Consider the following 25,431-nt stretch of genomic DNA (forward strand, 5'->3'; position numbering starts at 1 on the left):
TTATTATTATTATTATTATTATTATTATTATTATTATTATTATTATTATTATTACATTAATATTGATTGTTTCCAGATTGCTTATTTGTACCCTATGACAATCATTATCATAATAATAATAATAATAATAATAATAATAATAATAATAATAATAATAATTTATTAGATTTGTATGCCGCCCCTCTCCAAGGAGCGGAGTGTTAAATGTTGTACACACACACACACCGCTCCGGAAGATTCCAAATGTCACAATAGTGGAAAGTTTCTGATTGGCTGTTAGGATCATGTGATTTCAGAGCTCCATTTTATAGAAGAGAACTCAGATCAATTACTGTCACAGGATTCCTGGCATCATCTTCTCAGCTTTAATGCTTTAATGACCCACTCTCTTGATTTCCTGGGACCTCCCTCAGAACCTCATGTCTCCCACTTATATGTGGGTTGTTACCCTTTCATGGTCCCTTCCCAACTCCTGTTCTGTTCTATTCTGCTCTGCTTTTTAAAATTTCCAGTGTTGGAGGATTCACAACTTCTGTTCCATTGCTCAATTGTTTCAGGAAATTTCTCCTTAGTTCTAGATTGTTGGGGTTTTTTTCTTTGATTAGTTTCCATCCATTGCTTCTTGTCCTGTCCTGGAGAATAGCTTGACTCCCTCTTCTTTGTGGCATCCCCTGAAATATTGGAACACTGCTATTATGTCACTCCTGGTCCTTTTTTTTATTAATCTAAATAAACCCTGAGCAGGAAGTTGGAGTAGAAAACCTCCAAGGTACCTTCCAATTCTATTATTCCTTAGATCTGTGAAACAATGCAGAAAAGCTATTGGTTCCCTCCCTCCTGAAGCCCCTCCAGTCTGCCATCTCTCTTCTCATTCCATGACTCACTTCACCCTGTTGTGGTTGGCTCTGGCCCAGCTCCTACCCCAGGGAATGGGGAGGGGGATACAGGGGAAACTTCAACATGTCACAGGCCTGTGTTATTGCCAACAGAATCAGTTCAGAGTTTAGTTTCCTCGGACGAAGAAGAAAGTGGGAGTGACTCGGCAGAGGAGGGCTTGGCACACAGACCAGGCAGTCAATCTCTCTTATCTTCCTTTGATTCGGATTATGACGTTTTGGACCCACGCAAGCGCAGAATTATGCGTAGAAGAGACCAAGTAAGAACATATTACAGGAAATAAGGGAGGCCACTTGTGTTTGGGTGGGGCTCCAGTAATTAGGGCTGCTGCTATAAAAAGCAGCATGTGGGTTGGCTGTTGTGGAAGAATATCTGATCAGAGTTCGTCAGGAATCTTGTGTTGCTGGACTTTGTTGCTTTTTCACGCCTTTGAAACCAAAGCAGAGCAGCGTGTGTGTGTGCGTGTGTCCCTTCTTTGGAAGAAGAAGGAGTGTGAAGTTTCTTCACAGCTGCTAGCTAAGTACTTAATGACTGCTTAAGGGAAATTGTGCAGACTACCCAGTTGTTTTTCGAAGAGTGATAAAGAACATTTTTTTGAATTTTCAAACGTGTGTGTGTCTAAAATTTATACCCTTGAATTTTCGGGAGGCTCCTATCAGAGAGCCCGGCAGAACACACCCTATCCCCATTTTCCACCTGCTGGTGCATTCAGGAATTGCTAGGTGGGTGAGCTTCCTACTCCCCAATTTTCTTGTACATCCCTCATGTCTCTCACTTATGGGTCATTACCCTCTCATGTATGCTTGCTCAGTCTTAGTTTCCTGGATAAGAATCACACTGTGCCAATGCATGTGAGGCTTGAGTTATACCTGGAGTAATTTACACCTGAAGGTGAAAAAGACTCTTAAAATGCTTCTTTTTTTGCCAGACTTTTTAGAAAACTGGAAAAAATGTATTACTTTTCAGTACATACACGATGGCTGCATAATGATTAGAAAATATATTGATAATCAAGTTATTATATTGCTGATCTTAGTTTATTATGTATTACATTTTATTATTTTGTCTGGACTGTGAATACCTGTAAGTGGATATGAAATTTAAAAAAAATGCTATTAGTGCCAGTCAATTCAAGTTTTCTGAATTTGTGCAAGATAAGAACGTAAGAAGAACCATGCTGAATTGGGCCAAAGCCACAGTCGCTCATGCCCTCATCACCTCGAGGATCGACTACTGCAACGCTCTCTTCATGGGGCTACCTTTGAAAAGTGTTCGGAGACTTCAGAGCATGCAGAATGCGGCTGCGAGAGCTATCGTGGGGCTTCCCAGATTTGCCCACGTTTCTCCAACACTCCGTAGCCTGCACTGGCTGCTGATCAATTCAAAGTGTTGGTTATGACCAACTTTTCTATTGTAACATTGTTTTATTGTTGTTGTGAGCCGCCCCGAGTCTTCAGAGAGGGGGGGGATACAAATCTAATAAATTATTATTATTATTATTATTATTATTATTATTCTGTGTCACACAGTAGCCCACCAATTGTACATGGGGATCTTGAGCAGAAAGAAAAGGCAAAACCCTCCCTTTCTCTTGACCCCCAACAAATGGTACCCAAGGGAATCCTGCCTGCTCAACCAATATAGAGGCAGCACTTGTACATCTGTTTCAATAACCACTGATACACTTGGCATCCATGAATCTAAGATGTGAAGCCAAATATTTATATATTGCAAAGGTTTGGGTAGATTCAGCCACACATCCCTGCCTTCTTAGATTTCACTCAAGGCTTTTAGTTGTTTTTAGCTATTTTACAGTGGGTAAAGTTAGGTACAGTTTGTACATTTTTTAGGTCATTCCTTGACTTACAACCATTTGTTTAGCGCCCATTCAAAGTTTCAACAGCACTGGAAAAAAATGACTTTACCACCATTTTTCAAGTTATGACTGTTGCAGTATTCCCATGGTCATGTGACCAAAATCCAGATGTTTGGCATCTATGTTTCTATGGCATCTGCTTCATACTTATGACAGTTGCAATGTACCCTTGTGGTCCCCTTTTGAGACCATCTGACGAGCAGATCAGAAAGGGACAACCTAGAACTAAGGACAGATTTCCTAACAGAACAATTAACTAGTGGAAATATTTATTTATTTTTATTTATTGATTTTGTCCAATACACAGTGAGGTTTTTAGTGGGTATACACATAGTAAAATACATAATGAAGGGTCCAGTGGCAAGACCAACACAATCAAACCAACACTTGGTTAGCTCCGTCTCCACATTCACCATCATCAGGCTGAAGTTATAAGCTTCGTGCTGCTGTAAATATAGTTTATATATATAAATATATATAATAATAATATATATAAATATATTTACAGCAGCATGAAGCTTATAACTTCAGCCTGATGATAGTGAATGTGATTTCACCGAAACGTCGCATAGACACTCAAAATATTACATGGGGCAAAACCCAAACTCAGAACAATCGACATATATATATACCAAGACCATCATATTGAGCCGCCCCGAGTCTTCGGAGAGGGGCGGCATACAAATCTAATAAATAATAATAATACTAATAATTCCCCCTGAAACCTATCAGATTCCATCACCAAAAAAGTTGAGAGGGATGGCTGCAAAGTTTAGTTTGGAAAGAGTCTTTAATACCTTGTTGCTACTAAAACAACTACACACAGGGACAGTTGAAGGCCACTCACTTTTCATCAAACTGGAATCCTTTCTTCAACAACATAAGTCTTTCAGACTCTTATTAATTTGTACAGCTATCAGTTTTATTGAAAAGGAGAACCGTTTCTTACAAACAGCATTGGAACTCTTAGTATAACTGTAGATTCAAGTGCAAGACAGACAGGGGGTACAATTTAAAGCAAGGTAACAAATCAGATAATAAAACATTAAGGTGTTTCCTTTACTTTTTTCCTGTTATTTGTTCTTTTGTATTCAAATCGGGCCTCAAGATAATAATGTAGCACTTGGGGATGAAAATGCAGCCCAACAGTCCAGCACTGGAGGCCAAGATGGAAAAGACCTGCACAGCCACCATGTATTTCCCTTTGGTGCTCAGGTAGGTGGGCACGAAGGAGATCCAGACACTGCAGAAGACCAGCATGCTGAAGGTGATCAGCTTGGCTTCGTTGAAGGCCCCAGGAAGCTTCCTGGCCAGAAAAGCCACCATAAAGCAGACGGCGGCCAGGAAGCCCATGTAAGCAAGGGCAACATAAAACATGATGACAGAGCCTTCGTTGCACTTCAGGACAATCTGTTCAGGATGGGAGTGCATGTCGGAGTCAGGGAATGGAGGGGAAACTGCCAACCAGACAATACAGATGAGAGCTTGAAGACCAGAGCAAGAAAAAACAATAGAGTTGGCCAAACTCTTCCCCAACCATCTCTTGATTTTGCTTCCCGGTTTGGTGGCCAGGAAAGCCAATACTACCATTAATGTTTTGGCCAAAATTGAAGAAACGGCAACTGTGAAAATAATGCTAAACATTGCTTGTTGGAGAAGGCAGGTAACTTTCTTTGGTTGGCCAATGAACAGGAAGGAGGTCAAGAAGGAAAGCAGGAGGGAGACGAGGAGGATGTAGGAGAGGTCCCGGTTATTCGCCTTCACAATTGGCGTTTGTAGAAATTTAATGAAGATTCCTAACCCAAAGCTGGTGATCAATGATAAAAATAAAGCCAAGGAAGCCAGAATGATGCCCAAATATTCTTCGTAAGACAGGAAAGTTATAATCTTAGGGATACACTGATATTGACCTTTGTTTGGATGCTGATCTTCTGGACATTGTTGGCAATCACTTGCATCTAAGAAGTTGATGAATAGTTTTAAAATCACTGGCATCAGTTCTTTTTTTAAAAAATTATTTATTCAGGAATTTTATTAACAGAAGATAATATGTCATTATTTTTAGACAAAAACCCCAAAAACATAGTATGCATTATTTCTAATAATGCAAATGCTGTAATTCATTTTATACATTTCATCTTTTTATATATGGCATTGGATTGTATATGAAACATAAAAATGTTTCCAAGAAATATAGGCATAAATTTTCCTACTTAAAGTGGCCTATCGCCTTCTGGAAGTCATTCTACTCTAGCACATTTCTGTTTCTTCTGAAAACAAATGATTCATTTCTTACAGAAGAAATCTTTGAAATCTCTCCCATATGTCATTCTAGTAGCTACTAAAAATAATTAATACAGAAGACTAAGTACCACCTAACCTGGCATCAGTTCTATGTCTCCTTAAATTAAAAAAGTGTAACCGATAATGCTGAAATCCAATTTTTTTTTATTACTGGTTCTGTGGGCGTGGCTTAGTGGGTGTGGCAGAGGAAGGATCCTGCAAAATCCCCATTCCCTCCCCACTTCTGGGAGAAGGATATTGCGAAATCTCCACTCCCACTCCACTCTGGGGCCAGTCAGAGGTGGTGTTTGCCGGTTCTCCAAACTGCTCAAAATTTCTGCTACCAGTTTTCCCAAACCTGTCAGAACCTGCTGGATGTCACCCCTGGTAACACCCATAAAAACCATTAATGTCTGTTCTGCCGGCGTGTCCCAACCGCCCGTAATTACAGGGTATTCATTCATTCATTCATTCATTCATTCATTCATTCATTCATTTATTTATTTATTTATTTATTGGATTTGTATGCCGCCCCTCTCCGTAGACTCGGGGCAGCTAACAACGGTGGTAAAAACAACATGCAACGATCCAATACTAAAACAGCTAAAAACCCTTATTTTAAAAACCAATCATACATACAAACATACCATACATAAATTGTAGAAGCCTAGGGGGAAAGAATATCTCAGTACCCTCATGCCTGAAGACAGAGGTGGGTTTTAAGGAGCTTACGAAAGGCAAGGAGGGTGGGGGCTATTCTAATCTCTGGGGGGAGTTGGTTCCAGAGGGCCGGGGCCGCCACAGAGAAGGTTCTTCCCTTAGGTCCCGCCAAACGACATTGTTTAGTTGACGGGACCTGGAGAAGGCCCACTCTGTGGGACCTAACTGGTCGCTGGGATTCGTGCGGCAGAAGGCGATCCCGGAGATAATCTGGTCCGGTGCCATGAAGGCCTTTATAGGTCATAACCAACACTTTAAATTGTGACCAGAAACTGATCGGCAACCAATTAGTCCAGAAAGACACACACCACACGATAGAAGGAAAACCAAAAGTCTTTATCAACAGAAAAACAGAAACAGCTCCCTTTTTAAATGTCAAAGGGATTTTCTGCTACACACAAGGCACAGGTTAAATGCAATCCAATTTCTCACCCAATAACTGGGAAATTGAGTCCAATTCTAAAGTCCAGAATGTCCACACACAGTCTTGAACAGCAAAAACCACGATCTTGACAAAACTATGAATCAGATAAACTGCCATGAGGCTAAACCAGCAGGCTGCTCTTTTATATGTAGCACTAATTACAGCAGCCCCACCCAACCACAGGTGGCCTCACTTATCTCCTGTAATAATCCTTCAGTTGTTCTCTCCTATGCATCACTCTACGCATGCGTGGATGTGTCATAAGTTCTTGTTCAGAATCCAGGGATGATAAGTATGATTGATCTCCTCCTGGGCTGTCTGCCAAACTCTCCTCTTTCAAGTCACCCCAACTTCTTCTTCTTCCTCTGAGGAAACTTCACTACCTGACTCTGTCGACAATAAAAGAGGCCTCTGACATGTTGATGTTTCCCCTGCATCCACCTCCACATTCCTTGGGGCAGGAGCCGGACTAGAGCCAACCACAACAAATGTCATTCAGAATAGCACTTAGATTTATATGCCGCTTCACATCACAAGGCTTTACAGCCCTGTCTAAGCACTTTACAGAATCAACATATTGCCCCCAACAAAGTGGCTCCTCATTTTACCAATCTTGGGAGAATGGAAGGCTGAGTCAACCTTGAGCCAGTGAAAATTGGACTTCTAGCTGTCAGCAGAATTAGCCTGCAATGTTGCATTTTAACCACTGTGCCACCAGAGCTCTTATTAATCCCATGGAATGGATACTGTGATCAATGTATTAAGCTTTCTGCTTTGTTTTGTTTTTTGAAAGTCTGGTAAGTTCAAGCAAAAGAACTGCTTAATTTAAGCAATAGTTGTAATCATAGGTTTTTTTTTGATTTGATTTGATTTGATTTGATTTGATTTGATTTGTATGCCGCCCCTCTCCGTGGACTCGGGGCGGCTAACAACAGTGACAAAAACAGAATGTAGAAATCCAATACTAAAACAGCTAAAAACCCTTGTTATAAAACCAATCATACATACAAACATACCATGCATAAATTGTAGAAGCCTAGGGGGAAAGGAATCCTCAATCTGAGTATTGTATTGGCAGTTCAGTGTTGGCAAATACTTCAAAAGAAAAGGATTTAGGGGTAGTGATTTCTGACAGTCTCAAAATGGGTGAACAGTGCAGTCAGGCGGTAGGGAAAGCAAGTAGGATGCTTGGCTGCATAGCTAGAGGTATAACAAGCAGGAAGAGGGAGATTATGATCCCACTATATAGAATGATGGTGAGACCACATTTGGAATACTGTGTTCAGTTCTGGAGACCTCACCTACAAAAAGATATAGACAAAATTGAACGGGTCCAAAGACGGGCTACAAGAATGGTGGAAGGTCTTAAGCATAAAACGTATCAGGAAAGACTTAATGAACTCAATCTGTATAGTCTGGAGGACAGAAGGAAAAGGGGGGACATGATCGAAACATTTAAATATATTAAAGGGTTAAATAAGGTCCAGGAGGGAAGTGTTTTTAATAGGAAACTGAACACAAGAACAAGGGGACACAATCTGAAGTTAGTTGGGGGAAAGATCAAAAGCAACATGAGAAAATATTATTTTACTGAAAGAGTAGTAGATCCTTGGAACAAACTTCCAGCAGATGTGGTAGATAAATCCACAGTAACTGAATTTAAACATGCCTGGGATAAACATATATCCATCCTAAGATAAAATACAGAAAATAGTATAAGGGCAGACTAGATGGACCATGAGGTCTTTTTCTGCCGTCAGACTTCTATGTTTCTATGTTTCTATGTTTCTATGTTTCTATCTTAGTTCCCCCATTCCTGATGACAGAGGTGGGTTTTGAGGAGCTTACGAAAGGCAAGGAGGGTAGGAGCTATTCCAATCTCTGGGGGGAGTTGGTTTCAGAGGGCCGGGGCCGCCACAGAGAAGGCTCTTCCCCTGGGCCCTGCCAACCAACATTGTTTAGTGGATGGGACCCGGAGAAGGCCCACTCTGTGGGACCTAACTGGTCGCTGGGATTCGTGCGGCAGAAGGCGGTCCCTGAGATAATCTGGCCCGGTGCCATGAAGGGCTTTATAGGTCATAACCAACACTTTGAATTGTGACCGGAAACTGGTCGGCAACCAATGCAGACTGCGGAGTGTTGGTGTGACATGGGCATATTTAGGGAAGCCCATGATTGCTCTTGCAGCTGCATTCTGCACGATCTGAGGTTCTTAGGCACTGAACACTGGGATAAAATATTACTGGAGGATGATGTTTTAGCCTAATGGGTGCTGAATAAAACCTTATTCCCCCTCTTTAGAAAGGGAGCAATCTGCAAATTCCATGATCACGTGGAAAATAATTAACATCTCCCCCTTGCCCATGTAGTTTTTGTGTATGATTCGATTGTGTGCTTGTTTTTTATATATTGGGGTTCTTTTGGATTTTTTAACTTAAAACGGTAATTTAGATTGTGAAATATTAGATTTGTTACTATGTTTTGTTTACCATTGTTGTGAGCCGCCCCGAGTCTACGGAGAGGGGCGGCATATAAATCCAATAAATCTAATCTAATCTATTTTCCATCCATAAAGAAGAAAACATCTTCCATCAGGCAGTTGGCTAGTTACCATATTTTTCAGTACACCCAAAAGTGGATGGAAATGTCTGTGTGTCTTATACAGCGAATATTGCTGAAGCCCCATCCAACCACTGGGTCTTAGAAACATAGAAGACTGACGGCAGAAAAAGACCTCATGGTTCATCCTTATACTATTTTCTGTATTTTATCTTAGGATGGATCTATGTTTATGCCAGGCATGTTTATATTCAGTTCCTGTGGATTTACCAACCACGTCTGCTGGAAGTTTGTTCCAAGGATCTAAATACTACTCTTTCAGTAAAATAATATTTTCTCATGTTGCTTTTGATCTTTCCCCCAACTAACCTCAGATTGTGTCCCCCTGTTCTTGTGTTCACTTTCCTATTAAAAACACTTCCCTCCTGGACCTTATTTAACCCTTTGACATATTTAAATGTTTCGATCATGTCCCCCCTTTTCCTTCTGTCCTCCAGACCAGTGTTTCCCAACTTTTTTGAGCCGCAGCACATCATTCATATTTTCAAAATCCTGGGGAACATTGAACGGGGGGGGGGGGGGGGGGGTTGCTAAAGAAATTTTGGACAAAAAATCTCTTCCTCCCTTTCGCTCTATTTCTCCCTCCCTCATTCTCTTCCTTCCCTTCTTTCTCTCTCTCTATCCCTCTTTCTTTCTTCCTCTCTTTTTGGCTCTCTCTCTCTCCCTCCTTCCCTCCCTCTATGTCTTTCTCTCTCCCTTGCTCTCTCTCTCTGTCTCTCTTGCTATCTCTCTCTTGCTTTTTCCTCTCTCTCTCACTCCCTTCCTCACTCATCTTTCTTTCTCTTTCTTTCTCTCTTGCTTTCTTCCTCTCTCTCACTCTCTTCCTTCCTCTCTCATCTCTCTTTCTTTCTCTCTCTTTATCTCTCCCTCTCTTTCTCTATCTCTCCCCCTCTTGCTCTCTCTCTCTTTTTCTCACTTTCCCTCTCTTCTTTTCTTTCTCTCTCTCTCTCTTGCTTTCTCTCTCACACTCTTTCTCTCTTGTTTTCTTTCTCTCTCTTTCTCTCTTGTTTTCTTTCTCTTGTTCTCTCTCTTGCTATCTCTTTCTCTACCCCTTTCTCTCTCTCACTTTCTTTTGTTTTCTCTCTCACACTCTTTCTCTCTCTCATTCTCTCTCTCTTGCTATCTCTTTCTCTACCCCCTCTTTGTATCTCTCTCTCTTTCTCACTTTCTATCTAGCTCTGTCGCTCTCACTCTCTCGTTCTCCGGAGGCTGGTGAAAGTGATTTTCAATGTTGGGCGCGCAGGCTGGCGCGCGCTCTCTCCCCATCCCCCTGCCAGCCCGCCCGGAACATTCAAAGTAAGAAAAACCTTCGCCGGCTTACTTTGAATGTGGCAGGGGGAGAGGGAGAGCGCACGCCGGCCCGCGCGCCCGACATTGAAAATCACTTTCGCCAGCCTCTGGAGAATGAGAGAGATCGCCTTCGCCGCCTCTCCTTCAGCCCCCTCGCTGAGAGCCCGGGACAAAAGCGCTTTCGGCGAAGGCAGCAGCGAGTAGCCAGGGGCGCGAGGTGCGGAGGGGGCGGCCGCGGCTTCGGGTGCGCGGGGGGGCCTTTTGGGGTGCGCTGGTGCAGGTGTGCGCGGCCCGGCACCCTCCTTCTCCCACCGCCAGTGCCCTCCCTCCGGTCCCCAAAGGACATTGGTTGCCGCTCCCGCCAGGGAAGCTCCAGCTGGGCGGGGTGCTGCTGGTGCCTCCGCCCTGGAGCTCTTGCCACTGCCATCCCCCGGCTACTACCTGGTGCCGCTGCGAATGGCGCCCTCCTTCTCTTGCTGCCGGTGTGAAGAATGAAGCTCTCCTTTTTTCCCGCCTTCCTTCTTTGCGACCCAGCAGGAGAGCGCCGGCAACAGCAGCATCGGGCAGTAGCCAGGGCGGGGGACAGCTGCGAGTGGGAGCTCCAGGTCGGAGGCACCAGCACCGGCCGTGCCCCGCCCAGCTGGAGCTTCCCTAGGAGTTTCGTGGCACACTTGACCATGTCTCGCGGCACACTAGTGTGCTGCGGCACACTGGTTGGGAAACGCTGGGTATACAGATTGAGTCCATGAAGTCTTTCCTGATACGTTTTATGCTTAAGACGGCTCTTACCCGTCTGTTTCCACATGTCGCATTTTCAGCCTCTGCATGCTCCATTTTAGACCCATTCCAGGCTGCGGGGATCGCTACAGCACGCCACCAATCGCTGTCTCTGCATGCTGCATTTTTGGCCTCCACGCATCACACTTTTTACCTTGCATGCCCTGTTTTTGGCCTCTCTGCATCACATTTTCGGCCAGTTGGGATCGCCATCACTGCTCATTCTATCCGATTTAACAGGATTGGCCTATTGCACATTGATTAAAAAGTGTCACCTGTTGGGACCTAGAAGGGAACCTGCTTTGGTCTATTGCTTGCCCTCTTGAATGACATTCATCCCTAAGCCCCAGATTCACAACCTGCCCTTCCTCGGGCAAGCCCTGGAGAGGAGTAGTTTATCTGTGTTATGGTTGGCTCTGGGCCAGCTCCTGCCGCAAGGACTGTGGGGGTGGATGTGGGTGAATCCTCCCAGGGTCAGAGTCCAGTTTTATTGCTGACTGCTTCTGACAGCGAAGTGTCTGAAGCAGATAGTGGAAGTGAAATGGGATGAGAGCTGCTGGTGCTGAGGGCGACGAAGGAGACAGATGGCCGGAACATGCAGGAAGGAGGCTGAGGCGAGTTGGAGCTGCCCTGTGGAGTGGAGTGTTGGCTGGGATTGGACTGAAAGAACAGAGAGGGCAGAGTTGGGGGAGAGTGAACAATGGAATCCCCCCCTCTCCCCTCACTTCCAGAGTGGACAATGGGAACTGAGGTGCCAAACTGCCAATTAAACTGGGGGTATTTGCAAATGTTGAGATCGTTGCTTTGTCATCTTCCCCCTCCTCCTCCCCCTGCTTCCATCCATTGTCTGTATTCCCTATTCCCTATCGAATAACATTGAAGACACTGCGCCCCTAGTGGATGACTTTATAAAACAGCAGTCTTAAAGAAGGATTTACTAAAGACATTATTATCACCCTGACCTGGATTGATTGATTGACTGATGAATTTTGAACTACTTACTTAAGAACTGATCTTACATTATTTGATTCCAATTTATATTATTGTCTCAGTTTAATTTTATAATTATAATTTAATTTTATAATGTCTACAGAGAGGGGTGGCATACAAATCCAATAAATTATTATTATTATTATTATTATTATTATTATTATTATTACTATTATTATTATCCTCAGAGGGGGTAATGGCAGACAGCCCATTAGATAGTCGCCCCGTGAGTGATTCGTCATCATTATCATCACTGGATTCAGAAGAAGAGACATTCATTGATGTACACAGGTGCAGGGCAATGTCTAGGAAAGAGCAACTGCCTAAATACTACAGGAAATAAGGTAGATTACCTGTGGCTGGGTGTCATTAGACTAATTGGGGCTGCTGTTAAATAGTCAGCATTTTGGCCTCTGGGTGTGGAAGTTTATCCGTTCGGTAAAGGAGACATGTGTTTTATATCAGGATTCTACAAGGACTATCTCTGAATTGTTTCTAGGAATTTTGAACTAAATCATAGTCACGTTTGTGCCTTTGCGAATTCTTGAAGGAGAGTGGCTGTGACGTCTTCACAGCTGCTTGTTATCTGCTTTGTGTTTGTTTATTGTTCTTCACAGCACTTAAGGCGGTTGCTTTGAAGGTGAGCATTTTGCCTGACTAAAAGTGTGCTTGGCTCCTCTTTTACTTTTGATAAAAAACAGTATTATTGACTTACAACTGTGTGTGTCTGAATTCCTACCTTTGAACTTAATTGAGGGCTCGTGCTGAGAAGCCCCACAGAACAATCTGAGGCAAGGTTCTTTTTTCGGAAGCCTGGAGTTCCCCCCCCCCCCTTTAATGCTCTTTTTATATTGTTTAATTATATTGCCTTGAAATTATATTACAGGATGCCCAGAATTGTGTTAGAATCAGGCATCTTATAAAGGAATAAATTAATCTCAATTTTCATCTAGGATTATAGGGTGACTAGAGTTCCCTTTTCCAGTAACAGGGCTCAGGATGAGTGACAGCCCACAGTGACCAGTGACCAGTGAGCATCTCTGGATGCAGAAGGAGAATCCCCTCACATGCCACCCAGGGTTACTCACCTTCCTGAGTGGATATTGTTCCTTCGGCACACAAGGAGCAAGCATAGCAACAAGGGGCCCTTCCTTCCAAAACCACCTTGGCCTGTCCAGGAAGACAACTTTTAGTACATCTGGACTGAGGAAGGACCTAAAACAAGGTACATGAAATAGAGTGTTAGGTGCAGCTCATGGAAATTAGGGAGAGATCTCACTTTGTGTATTAATGATTTTAAGTATCTTATCATATTGTTAAATTAAGTATAGTGAAGTAGATTTTAAATTAAATAAAAGATATATTGAAGTTTTAAGGATAGTTTGATATTAAGAAATCTAAGGACAAGGTTTTCTTTTATTATTATTAGAGTAAGTAACTGATTTTAAATATTTTAATATATGGTTAAATTAGACACAATGAAGTAAATTTTAAACAAAATGAAATTATAAAATTAGAATGTTATATTGATATTTTAATTGATTATAACTGTAATATCAAAATGGAATTTTTATGTGGAATGTTGTCAACTATTTTTCTGTATGGATTTGATTATAGTTAGTTTTTTTTCCTGTATTCGCTAGACTTCTATGACTAGCAGAGCAAATGTAGCTCCTCTAAATGTTGAATGTTGTTCGTGTTGTTTGTCTGAAGAAAAATTCAATATTTTTTTTTAAGGAAATTAGGGAGAGAATAGGAAGACTCAGAGTGTCTGTCCACCCAAAATTAGGTAGCTTCTGCACCTATTGTTTATCTATTTATTTATCTATTTATCTATCTATCTATTCATTCATTCATTCATTAAATTTTTATGCCGCCCTTCTCCTTAGACTCAGGGCAGCTTACAACAGTTAGCAATAGCACTTTTTAACAGAGCCAGCATATTGCCCCCACAATCTGGGTCCTCATTTTACCCACCTCAGGAGGATGGAAGGCTGAGTCAATCTTGAGCCGGTGATGAGATTTGAACCGCTGACCTACAGATCTACAGTCAGCTTCAGTAGGCTGAAGTACAGCGCTCTACCTGCTGCGCCACACTGGCTCTTATGATCAAGTGAGCAGGGAAAGCCAAGAGAAATTTGCCAAAGAATAGAAGAAAGGAGAGTGACCAACAAAACTTCACTGGGGAAGTTTTAAGTCAATGTCCTTAATAAATTTTCCTCCAAATCAAGTGTTTGTACTTGGTTAGTGTTAGAGCTTGAGAAAGGAATAAGAAGGAATAAACCTGGAGTTTCCTTAAGAAACAAAGTGAAAAAGGATCTTCAGTTGTGTGGCCTGCAATGCTTTTAGATATCTGACCTGTAGTGCTTTTAGTGTTCATGTTCTCATCCAAAAACAAACAAACAAACATTGCAAAGAACAAGGGCATACATTCAATTTTGAAGCTACTGAGATTGTTGGACGAGCAGGCACAAAAATAGCAGGGAAATCATCGAAAACTTTCAGTGAACAGGTGTGCTGATTTGATGACCTAAATCTGTGATGGCGAACCTATGGCACACGTGCCACAGGTGGCACACGGAGCCATATCAGAGGGCACGCAAGGCGTTGCCCTATGTCAGCTCCAGCACGCATGCATGTGCTGACCACCTGATTTTTGGCCTTGGGAAAGGCCGTTTCATCCCTGAAGCCCCAAGGCAAAAAATCACTTAACGCAAAAACCGGAAGTTCGGGAAAGCGCACTTCCGGTTTGCTATCATGCTGGGTTTTTTGCATTCTGGAGGATTCAGGGAAGCTTCACTGAAGCATGGGAGGCAAAAAAATTTGCCCAAATTGCCAGAGCAACAAAGACAGCTACTGCCCTTCGTTCCCCCCCCTTCAGCAGCAAGAGACACTCCGAAAGTGCGGTGAGGATCTCAGGGATCCCTATATGTTTTGGGGCTTCTCTCGCTCATGAGGAAGACAGGGTAGAAGCTGTGTCCTTTCCTTGTCTTCTCCTTGAGGGAGAGAAGCCTCAAAACATATGAAGATCCCTGAGATCCTCGCTGCGGTTTCACAGCTTCTCTGGCTGCTGAGGTGGGGGGAACAAAAGGAAGAAACTTTGTCCCTTCCCTTCTTCCCCTTGAGGGACAGAAGCCCCGAAACGTATGAGGATCCCTGAGATCCTCACTGCCGTTTCAGAGTTTCTTTGGATCCTCATACATTTCAGGGCTTCTCTCCCTTAATAATAATAATAATAATAATAATAATAATAATAATAATAATAATAATAATAATAGTAATCATAATCGTAGTAGTAGTAGTAGTAGTAGTAATAGTAATAGTAATAAAAATAAAAATATGTGGCAGAGGACTTTTGCAAGTGAAGCAGAAAGTGGAAGAAGAGAAGCATGCATTAGCTGACTATGTGAAGAAGAGCAAAGAGTCAGCGTTGATGGAGGTCAACAATAGGAAGCTTCTCAAGGTGAGGCAAACTAAGGACCAGTACAGAAAAACTGTAAACCAGTACAGATGTCGTATGGACAGTTGGTGGAACAAAGCATTGCATGGCCAGTTCTTGGAGAAGATTGAAGGCAAAGTGGATAAAGAAAAGACCTGGTCATGGCTTACAAGTGGAACACTCAAAAAGGAGACAGAAGGACTAATACTGGCGGCACAAGAACAGGCCATTAGAACAAATGCTGTCAAAGCCAGAATTGAAAAATCAACAGACGATCAAAAGTGCAGACTCTGTAAAGAAACAGATGAAGCAATCGATCACATACTCAACTGCTGCAAAAAGATCGTACAGATTGACTACAAGCATAGACATGATGCTGTGGCACAGATGATCCACTGGAACTTGTGCCGGAACTACCATTTATCAGTGGCAAAGAACTAGTGGGATCATAAGCCCGAAAAAGTGGTCGAAAATGAGCAAGCAAAACTACTGTGGGACTTCCGACTTCAGACTGACCGAATTCTGAAGCATAACACACCAGACATCCTTTTTTTTTTTTTTTTTTTAATTCAATTTTTTATTATTAAAATATAGACATATACATCGTTATATACAACATATGATACAAGATACAATGCAGGGTATATCACATATAAAGGGAAAAGACAAAAAAAACAAAAAAAAACAAACAAAAAACAAACAAACAAATAAAAACAAAACTAATAACAATATCGGCGAATAAGCAGGGGAGTTGAGTTAAAAACGAAAATTAAATCTAGATATTTTGCTCAGTTAACATATTTCAAGTAGGTTATCAAGAGTGTTAGAAGCCAGCGTTGCATTTACATATATTGTTAGGAAGTTCGCAAAAAATAATGATAGGTTTAGATAATTGAATAAATATACAGTCACATGTGATAATATTAGATAATGAAATACTTTATACCGGATTTGTAACAGTTCATGGTTTGTTTATTTTTTTTTGGTTTTTAACCATCTTAAAGCCTATTGGCCTCTCTGTTGCTTTCTAGCCATTTATAGAGAGGGTCCCAACAACTGTTAAACGTATCTGCCGGTTCGTTCCTGACTAATAGGGTCAGTTTCGACATTTCTGCGCAGTACATTATTTTCCTAAGTATTGCTTCTTTTGGGGGAAGATCTTCATTTTTCCACCACTGCGCGTATGTAAGTCTTGCTGCAGTAGTTAAGTGGATGATAAGATGAGCTTGGGGTTTTGACAGTTTTTGCCTAGTTATACCTAGTAGAAAACACTCAGGGGTTTTGTCGAACGTCAAGTTTAATATTTCCTCAATCCAATTTCCAATCATCACCCAATAGGTTTTGGCTTTACTGCATTCCCACCATAGATGAAAGTAGGTACCCAATTCTTGTTGACATTTCCAGCAGATTGGTGAAAGTTTGTTGTTCACTTTGGTTAATTTAATTGGGGTAATATGCCAACGGTAAAACATTTTGATCAGGTTTTCTTTATAAGAGGTGGCGATGGTCAGTTTATAGTTCTTTGTCCAAAGTGTTTGCCATTCCTCCTCTTTTATCTCTTTTTTAAGATCAAGGTGCCATTTCTTGACATTGGATTTTTGGTTGAAAGAGTCCAAATCATTGTAATTTAAGTAGCCATAGAAGTTTTTGATTATCTTGTCTTGTGGACCTATACATAGTTTATCTAGCAAAGCATTTTTGGTAATCCCGGAATTTTTGGTGTCTTTGTTAAATTTGGTCTGGATCTGAAGGTATTCCCACCATTCCACTTTTTGGCCCAAGTTCTCTAGTTCTAATCTTGTTTTAATTGTCCCATTTGGGTTTAAAATGTCTTTATATCTTATTATATTATTTCTCTTCTGTAAATTAGGATGTACATAGGCTTCTAAAGGAGCATACCACATGGGAATTCCATTGTATAATTTAGTTTTAGTTTTTTTCCAGGTGCCAATTAACGATTTTCTAATCAGGTGGTTGGAGAAGTATTTGTGGGTTGACGGCTTTTCGTCCCAGAGATAGTAATGCCACCCTGCATGGAGGTCATGGCCTTCTAATTTAAGAAGTCTAGTGTTTAATAAACTCATCCAATCTCTTGTCCAGTCTAGCGATGCAGCAGTATAGTAGTTCTTCCAATTTGGAAGAGCCAGACCGCCCTCTTCTTTTTTCCCTTGTAATATTTTAGACGAATTCGAGGCCGTTTGTTTTGCCAGATAAAATTGTTAGTTATTTTGGTCAAATTGGTAAAAAAATCCTGTTTTACTTGTATAGGGATAGTTTGAAATAAAAACAATATTTTAGGCAGAATGTTCATTTTTATGGCTGCAATTCTCCCAAGTAGAGATAGTTGTAAATTCCTCCATTTTGACAAGTCTTTATTTATCTTGTCCAGTAATATATCGTAATTATTTGATTTCAAGCTTGACACTCTGTTTGTCAAATTGATGCCAAGGTATTTGATTTTTGTGACAATTTGAATATCCAACTTAGCAAATAAAATATCTTTTTGTGCTTGTTGCATGTTTTTTGTTAAAATTTGGGTTTTAGTTTTGTTTATTTTAAGGCCTGCCACTGTACCATATTCTTCCAGAACTTCTAATAATTTAGGACCTGATTTTAAAGGATCTTCTAGGATTAATACCAAATCGTCTGCGAAAGCTTGGAGCTTATAAATTTCTTTCTTACAGTTTAGACCCCGTATGTCTTCCTTGTCTCTAATTATTCTTGTTAGTACCTCAAGAGTTAAAATGAATAGTAAAGGGGACAATGGACAACCTTGTCTTGTGCCTTTGTGTAAAGAGATTTTGGATGATGTATCTCCGTTGAGGATTATATAGGCCGATTGGACAGAGTAAATAGCTTTTATTGCGTTAATAAATTTGGGGCCAAATTCCATATATTCAAGCTGTTTTATCATAAATTTCCAAGATACATTGTCGAAGGCCTTCTGGGCGTCGAGAAATATTAACGCCACTTGTTTCTCATTGTGGGCTTCATAGTATTCGAGCGTGTCAAGTACAATTCTAATATTATTCTTTAGCTGTCTCCCGGGGAGAAAACCGTTCTGATCTGGATGTATAAAATAATTTAAAAAAACTTTTGATTCTATTCGCTAAGATAGAGGTGAATATCTTGTAATCTGCATTTAAGAGAGAGATCGGGCGATAATTAGCTATGTCTGTATGGTCTGTATCTTTTTTTGGAATTAACGCTAGGTTTGCTTCTGTCCATGAATTTGGGATTTTGCCTCTATCTAGAGCTTCATTTAACGTCTCTAAAAAGGCTTTTTCCATTTCTTTAGGGAGGTCTTTATAAAGTTCTGTGGGGAGTCCATCCGGACCTGGTGCTTTGTTGTTTTTTTGATTTTTAATTACTTCCTTTAGTTCTGTTTCAGTAATCGGTTTATTGATTATATTGACCATTTCTTGGGGTACTTTAGGGAGTTTAGCCTGATCTAGGATTTCTTGAATTTTTGCGTCATGGGTATTATTTTGTGTAGTTTCAGAATATTCATATAGTTTACTATAAAAATCGCTAGCAATCGTTTTTTTCCTTTCCAAGTCATGACAAGGTTCCCCATTTTTGTTTTTTAAACAGTTTATCAGTTTCTTTTCCTTTTGCTTCCTGAGCTTATTAGCTAGCCATTTGCTAGGTTTGTTGGCATTCTCAAAATTGTATTGGTTATTTCTTTTTATTTGTTGTGCCCATTTTTGTTGGTCGATTAAGTTTAGTTGGTGTTTAATATGTAGCATACTTTGTTTGATTTCTTTTTTAGTGGGGAAGTTCTGAAGTTCTTCTTCTAAAGCCCTATACTCTTCTTCTAAATTAGCTAACTTCTGTTTTTTTTGTTTAAATTCTCTAGCCATGGATGATATAGCTATCCCTCTAATAACAGCTTTGGCTGTATCCCAAACATTTTGAAGGCTAGTGTCCTCTTTTGAATTTTCTTGGAAGAAATAGTTCATTTCAGTTTTAAGTTTTTGCTTAAAATCTTCCTGACTTAGAATAGATTTCTGGAGCGACCAACTACAACTCTGTTTATTCCCTTTCCAACAAACTTTGAGCGCACTGTGATCTGAAATATAATTGGGTTCTATATCTATCGAGTGGATTTTGGTGTTGATTTCTATTGTCGTCCAGACCATATCCAATCTTGACCAAGATTGATGCCTATCAGAATAAAAGGTAAATTTTTTAAGTTTGGGGTTTCTGTCCCTCCAGCTATCTTTCAATTTTAGTTCTTTAATTAGATCGAAAAAGGTTTTAGGTAGTATTCTTTTCTTTTGTTTAGTCTTTTTGTCATTCTTATAGTCCATTTCATTGTTAGTTATGCCATTAAAGTCACCTAATAAGCAGATGTTCTCAGTGGAATGTTCTCTAATGGTGATTAATAGTTTTTTGTAAAAATTTTCTTGGCCTTCATTCGGGGCATAAATATTTATTAAAGTTATTTTGTCTTTTTCTATAGTAAGTTCTAGAATTAATATTCTACCTTCTCTATCTTTATATTTCAATTCAGCTTGAATATTAGGATTGATATAACATATTACACCTCTCTTTTTTTCCCCCGCAAGCGACGTAAACAGATTTCCAAGTTTATTTCTTTTGAGTAGGTGCTCAAATTTTTTTTTGATGTGCACTTCTTGCAATGCAATAATGTCGAAGTTTAATTTAGCTAATTTATTTAAAGTTTGGCTTCTTTTTTTTGGTGCATTTAGGCCATTTATGTTAATTGAGTAAAGTTCAATTCCTTTGTTTAATTTTTCTTGTGACAAGTTTAAGTTATCTATACTTGGGTCTTGTTGCCCTAGTGCTTCTAGTTTCTTTTGGATATCCTGTATAGCCATTGTTGCCTAAAGTTAGTTTATCAGTAGCCTGAGTTCTTTCTAGACTTGTTGGGCTCTGTTCTATAGGTTGTACGCTAGTGGAAGGGAGAGTCGTTATTCCGGTATCGTCTTGGTTTTCAGGAGTTCGGTCGGTAGAGAAATTTTTGTCGAAAAATTCCTCCGCTTTTTCGACAGAGTCTATTTTTATTTTCCTATCTTGCCAGGTCACCAGCATACCCTCTGGGACCAGCCATCTGAAATTTATATTGTGTCTGGTCAGTTTCGCTGACAGAAAGGTGTATGGCCTACGAAGGTCTCTGACGTGTTTTGGGACCTGTTTTAATATTACCAATTGTCTCCCTTTATGTTCTATAGGGTCTTCCCGGGCTCTGTGAAGGATTTCGTCCCTGACTGATTTTTTGATAAATTTGATATGGACTTCTTTGGGGAGGTTGTGGCGTCTAGCGTAATTAGTGTTTATACGATAGGCTTCATCGATTTCGTTTAGCATTGTATCCTTTTCAATGCCCAGAGCCTTTGAAAGGATATCGGCCATAACATCTGGCAGGTCTTCACTTTTTTCCTCCCTAAGATTTTGAAATCTGAGATATTGGTTAGCTTTTTCGCTCTCTAATTGAATTACTGTGTTCTCTAAATCTTTGTTGGCGTGGATTAATTTATCTGTCAGGTCTTCCATTTGTTTGTGCTCTTGGTCTATTTTGTCTTCTAAGACCTGTATCCTCTGTTCTTGTTTAGTCATTTGTTGTTGAAAAGCCTCGTGCTTTTTGTCCATGTTCTGCATCCACTCTTTTAATTCGGATGTGTCACTCCTCACCTCACCTAGTTCTTTTTTAATATCCTGATGATTTTTCAACATTAGCTCCTGCATTTGAAGCAGTGTAGCTTGGAGATCTTTATAAGAATTGGACCTCTCTCTAGGTATCATATCGTCGAGAGATCTCTGGGTAGAGGGGCTTGGTATAGCAGATGTAGAGTGGGTGATTGATTTTTTCCCTGATCCTAGCCTAGACAAATTAGAAAGGCTTGTCATTTTTATAGCTGACCACCAATTTGCCCACTGATACAGTTGTTTGATGGTCTGATCCAGAATTTGGTATCAATAAAGCAAAACAGTATATTTTAAGTAATATATAGTTAGGATATCAATTCCTGTTGGACTCAATATTAAACCTTAGAAGTTTAAAAATATTTCTTCCCTCTAGAGATTGTAGATACGTAAGGGAAGATAGAAGGAATGAGTTCGAACAGGTTATGTACAAATTAATTATTAAGTAACTATATATATGTAGATTAACCAAGGTATTTAACTATTACAATGAAAATACTACCTTATCTTAATTATAGTAGCTTCTAATTAAGGTGTCATTTACTATTGACAGGTAACTAATTGACAAAAACAGAGTAATATATATAGATTAATTCAGAATATTATTGCCGGTATATCTTATCTTATATTTCTATTTCTATTGTTCTATTTCTATTAAATACCCAGTACAAGTTTTATAGTTTAGTGTTAGTACTTACAGAGTTAATAGTATATTCAAATATTCCTATAGCTAAGTTATTTTTACAGAGAAACAATAATTATCAATTAATATATACAAAAAATTAATAATAGCAGTTAATGTCTTGTTATGTTAAATATAATATACAATATATTAATTAGTAAAGTCAATAAGCTTATTCCTATAAATTCATTAGATTAGAGTTGATTTAGAGTTGAATTAGGCCTTAAGATATTTGGTATAGATAATAACGATATAGAGTCGAGGGATACAAACTTGGTAAAGTACAGAAACCTTGTGTGGATCTTCAACTAGTAATAGAGATTAGGAATTTGCGAGGCAATAGATCGTAGGAGTTACTTGTGCAGTTAAACAATTAAATGGAGTTTCAAACCCTTCTAAATCTTCAAACTTTACTTCATGGAGTTCGTGGAGTTCGGGTAGGATCTCAATGATGTCGCACGCTGATGTTGTTTTGAGTTCGTTATATCGCTGGGTCGGTTATTCAATAGGGCCGATCTCTCTAGTAGTCTCTGGGGTGCTCCAGCCGCTTAAGATCTCTCCTGCAGCCTACCCCTCCCGATATCAGATGAAAGGGGTGCCTCCGCTAGCCGTCTCTCATATACCAAGAAAGTTGGAAATTGAAAAAGCCGACGCTTCCTCAACTCGCTCGCCTGTGACGCAGCATCCAAGATCGAGGGGCCAGAGAGGAACCAGGAACCAGGAAGTGGATGAATCAGCTGTCTCGTTGAGTCCTCTTTAGAAGATTCCAGATTTAGCCATTTAAAAGTTCATTCGGTCTTATATATTTCCTCGCGGGACGTCAGATCTTCTTAGTACAAGTTATACGCTTTAGAAGATGTTGTTGATTGCTTTCATAAATAGATATTGTGACTCAAAAACAAAAGCTCGCCGCCAGCCGGAAGGGGGAAGCTGTCAATTCCTCCCTCCTCCTTTCCTTGTCGTTGCTTGTCAGATTTTTAACTCTAGTGACGCCAGCCCGTATGTGAGGAAACCGAAGCTAAATTCGAAGATCTCACGTTCAATCCAGCTCCGATATGTTAATCATCAACTCCTCTACCCCGGTCGCCGTTGCTAGCGTTAGTTTAGTCACCACCAGCTGGGAACACTCTAGGCCGCCATGACGCTCCTAGCTTGCAGACACTCAGTCGTAGGGGGAATATCCGCTCCGCCGATCGGGCTGCCGCCACAAATCGTGCTGACGGTATCCCCTTAACGCCAGACCCTTTTCCGCAGAGTCTGGGATCCCCTTGGGACCAAAGAGAATCTGAAAAACGGTGGTGTTTGGCGGAGCTCAGCTCCACACCATCCGTTCTGTTCCGCAGTTGGCTCCGCCCCCGAAAAGCCACACCAGGATGTCACACCAGACATCCTGATTGCGGAGAAAAAGCAAGTATGGATCATCGACATCGTAATCCCAGGAGACAGCAGAATTGAGGAGAAGCAGCTAGAGAAATTAGTGAAATACGAAGATCTAAAAATCGAGCTGCAACGACTCTGGCATAAGCCAGTGAAAGTGATCCCAGTGGTACTTGGCACGCTGGGCGCAGGGCCAAAGGATCTCAGGGGACATTTGAAAACCATTGGAATTTACAAAATCTCCATCTGTCAATTGCAAAAAGACACTTTATTGGGATCGGCAAAGATAATTCGCCGCTACATCATGCAATCCTAGGTGCTTGTGAAGCACCTGACTGGTGATGAAATATGAAATCCAGTAAAATGATTTCGTTTTCTGTGTTGTATAATAATAATAATAATAATAATAATAATAATAAGAATAAGAATAAGAATAAGAATAAGAATAAGAATAAGAATAAGAATAAGAATAAGAATAAGAATAAGAATAATAGAAGAATAAGAATAAGAATAAGATTAAGAATAAGAATAAGAATAAGAATAAGAAGAATATGAATAATATGAATAAGAATAATATGAATAAGAATAATATTATTATCCTTTCTATTACTACGTTCTACTTATGTTATGTTATGTTATGTTGTGTTAATATGTACTATAATACTATACAGTGGTACCTCAAGATACGAACCCCTCGTCTTATGAACAACTCGTGATACGAACCCGGGGTTCAGAAAATTTTTGCCTCTTCTTACGAACTTTTTTCGAGTTACGAACCGGCGTTCGGAGACTGCTGGGAAGCCGCGCAGCTGCTTTAAAAGGTGACAGCCGGGCGGCGGGGCTTCCCAGAAGCCTCCCGAACGCCGGTTCGTAACTCGAACAAAGTTCGTAAGAAGAGGCAAAATTTTTCTGAACCCCGGGTTCGGTTCGGGAGGTTGCTGGGAAGCCCCCCAGCCCGGCTGTCACCTTTTAAAACAGCCGCGCCGCTTCCCAGCTGTCTCCCGAAGCCGAACGCGGAAGTTCGGCTTTGGAGTTCGGCTTCAGGAGACAGCTGGGAAGCGGCATGGCTGTTTTAAAAGGTCGCAGCCGGCCTGGGGGGCTTCCCAGCACCCCCCCGAACCCTGAACCCGGGTTCAGGGGGGTGCTGGGAATCCCCCCAGGCCGACTGCGACCTTTTAAAACATAGAAACATAGAAACATAGAAGTCTGACGGCAGAAAAAGACCTCATGGTCCATCTAGTCTGCCCTTATACTATTTTCTGTATTTTATCTTAGGATGGCTATATGTTTATCCCAGGCATGTTTAAATTCAGTTACTGTGGATTTATCTACCACGTCTGCTGGAAGTTTGTTCCAAGGATCTACTACTCTTTCAGTAAAATAATATTTTCTCATGTTGCTTTTGATCTTTCCCCCAACTAACTTCAGATTGTGTCCCCTTGTTCTTGTGTTCACTTTCCTATTAAAAACACTTCCCTCCTGAACCTTATTTAACCCTTTAATATATTTAAATGTTTCAATCATGTCCCCCCTTTTCCTTCTGTCCTCCAGACTATACAGATTGAGTTCATTAAGTCTTTCCTGATACTTTTTATGCTTAAGACCTTCCACCATTCTTGTAGCTCGTCTTTGGACCCGTTCAATTTTGTCAATATCTTTTTGTAGGTGAGGTCTCCAGAACTGAACACAGTATTCCAAATGGGGTCTCACCAGTGCTCTATAAAGCGGGATCACAATCTCCCTCTTCCTGCTTGTTATACCTCTAGCTATGCAGCCAAGCATCCTACTTGCTTTCCCTACCGCCTGACTGCACTGCTCACCCATTTTGAGACTGTCAGAAATCACTACCCCTAAATCCTTTTCTTCTGAAGTATTTGCTAACACAGAACTGCCAATACAATACTCAGATTGAGGATTCCTTTTCCCCAAGTGCATTATTTTACACTTGGAAACATTAAACTGCAGTTTCCATTGCTTTGACCATTTATCTAGTAAAGCTAAATCATTTACCATATTACAGACCCCTCCAGGAATATCAACCCTATTGCACACTTTAGAGTCATCGGCAAATAGGCAAACCTTCCCTACCAAACCTTCCCCTATGTCACTCACAAACATATTAAAAAGAATAGGACCCAGAACAGACCCTTGTGGCACACCGCTTGTAACCTGACCCTGCTCAGAATACTCGCCGTTAACAATAACTTTCTGATGTCTACGCTTCAGCCAGCTGCAAATCCATTGAACTATCCAGGGATTAAGTCCAATCTTCACTAATTTATCTATCAGCTCTTTATGTGGCACTGTATCAAAGGCTTTGCTGAAGTCCAGGTAGGCAATATCCACGGCACCACCTTGATCCAACACCTTTGTGACACAGTCAAAGA

General features: G+C 40.6%; 1 protein-coding gene across 1 annotated transcript in view; it reads right to left on the minus strand.

Moving 5' to 3' along the window:
- Positions 1 to 3,832: 3,832 nt before the first annotated feature.
- LOC139159097 (vomeronasal type-2 receptor 26-like) overlaps positions 3,833 to 25,431 on the minus strand; it is a 34,023-nt gene continuing 12,424 nt past the window's right edge. Inside the window, exons 4-5 of the mRNA XM_070736459.1 lie at positions 12,965 to 13,091; positions 3,833 to 4,731 (exon numbers count right to left, since the gene is read on the minus strand). Of these exons, the coding sequence (XP_070592560.1) occupies positions 3,833 to 4,731; positions 12,965 to 13,091 (1,026 nt within the window). The remainder of the gene's footprint in view (positions 4,732 to 12,964; positions 13,092 to 25,431) is intronic.

The sequence above is a fragment of the Erythrolamprus reginae genome, chromosome 2 (genome assembly GCF_031021105.1).
Source record: "Erythrolamprus reginae isolate rEryReg1 chromosome 2, rEryReg1.hap1, whole genome shotgun sequence".
Lineage (NCBI taxonomy): Eukaryota > Metazoa > Chordata > Lepidosauria > Squamata > Dipsadidae > Erythrolamprus > Erythrolamprus reginae.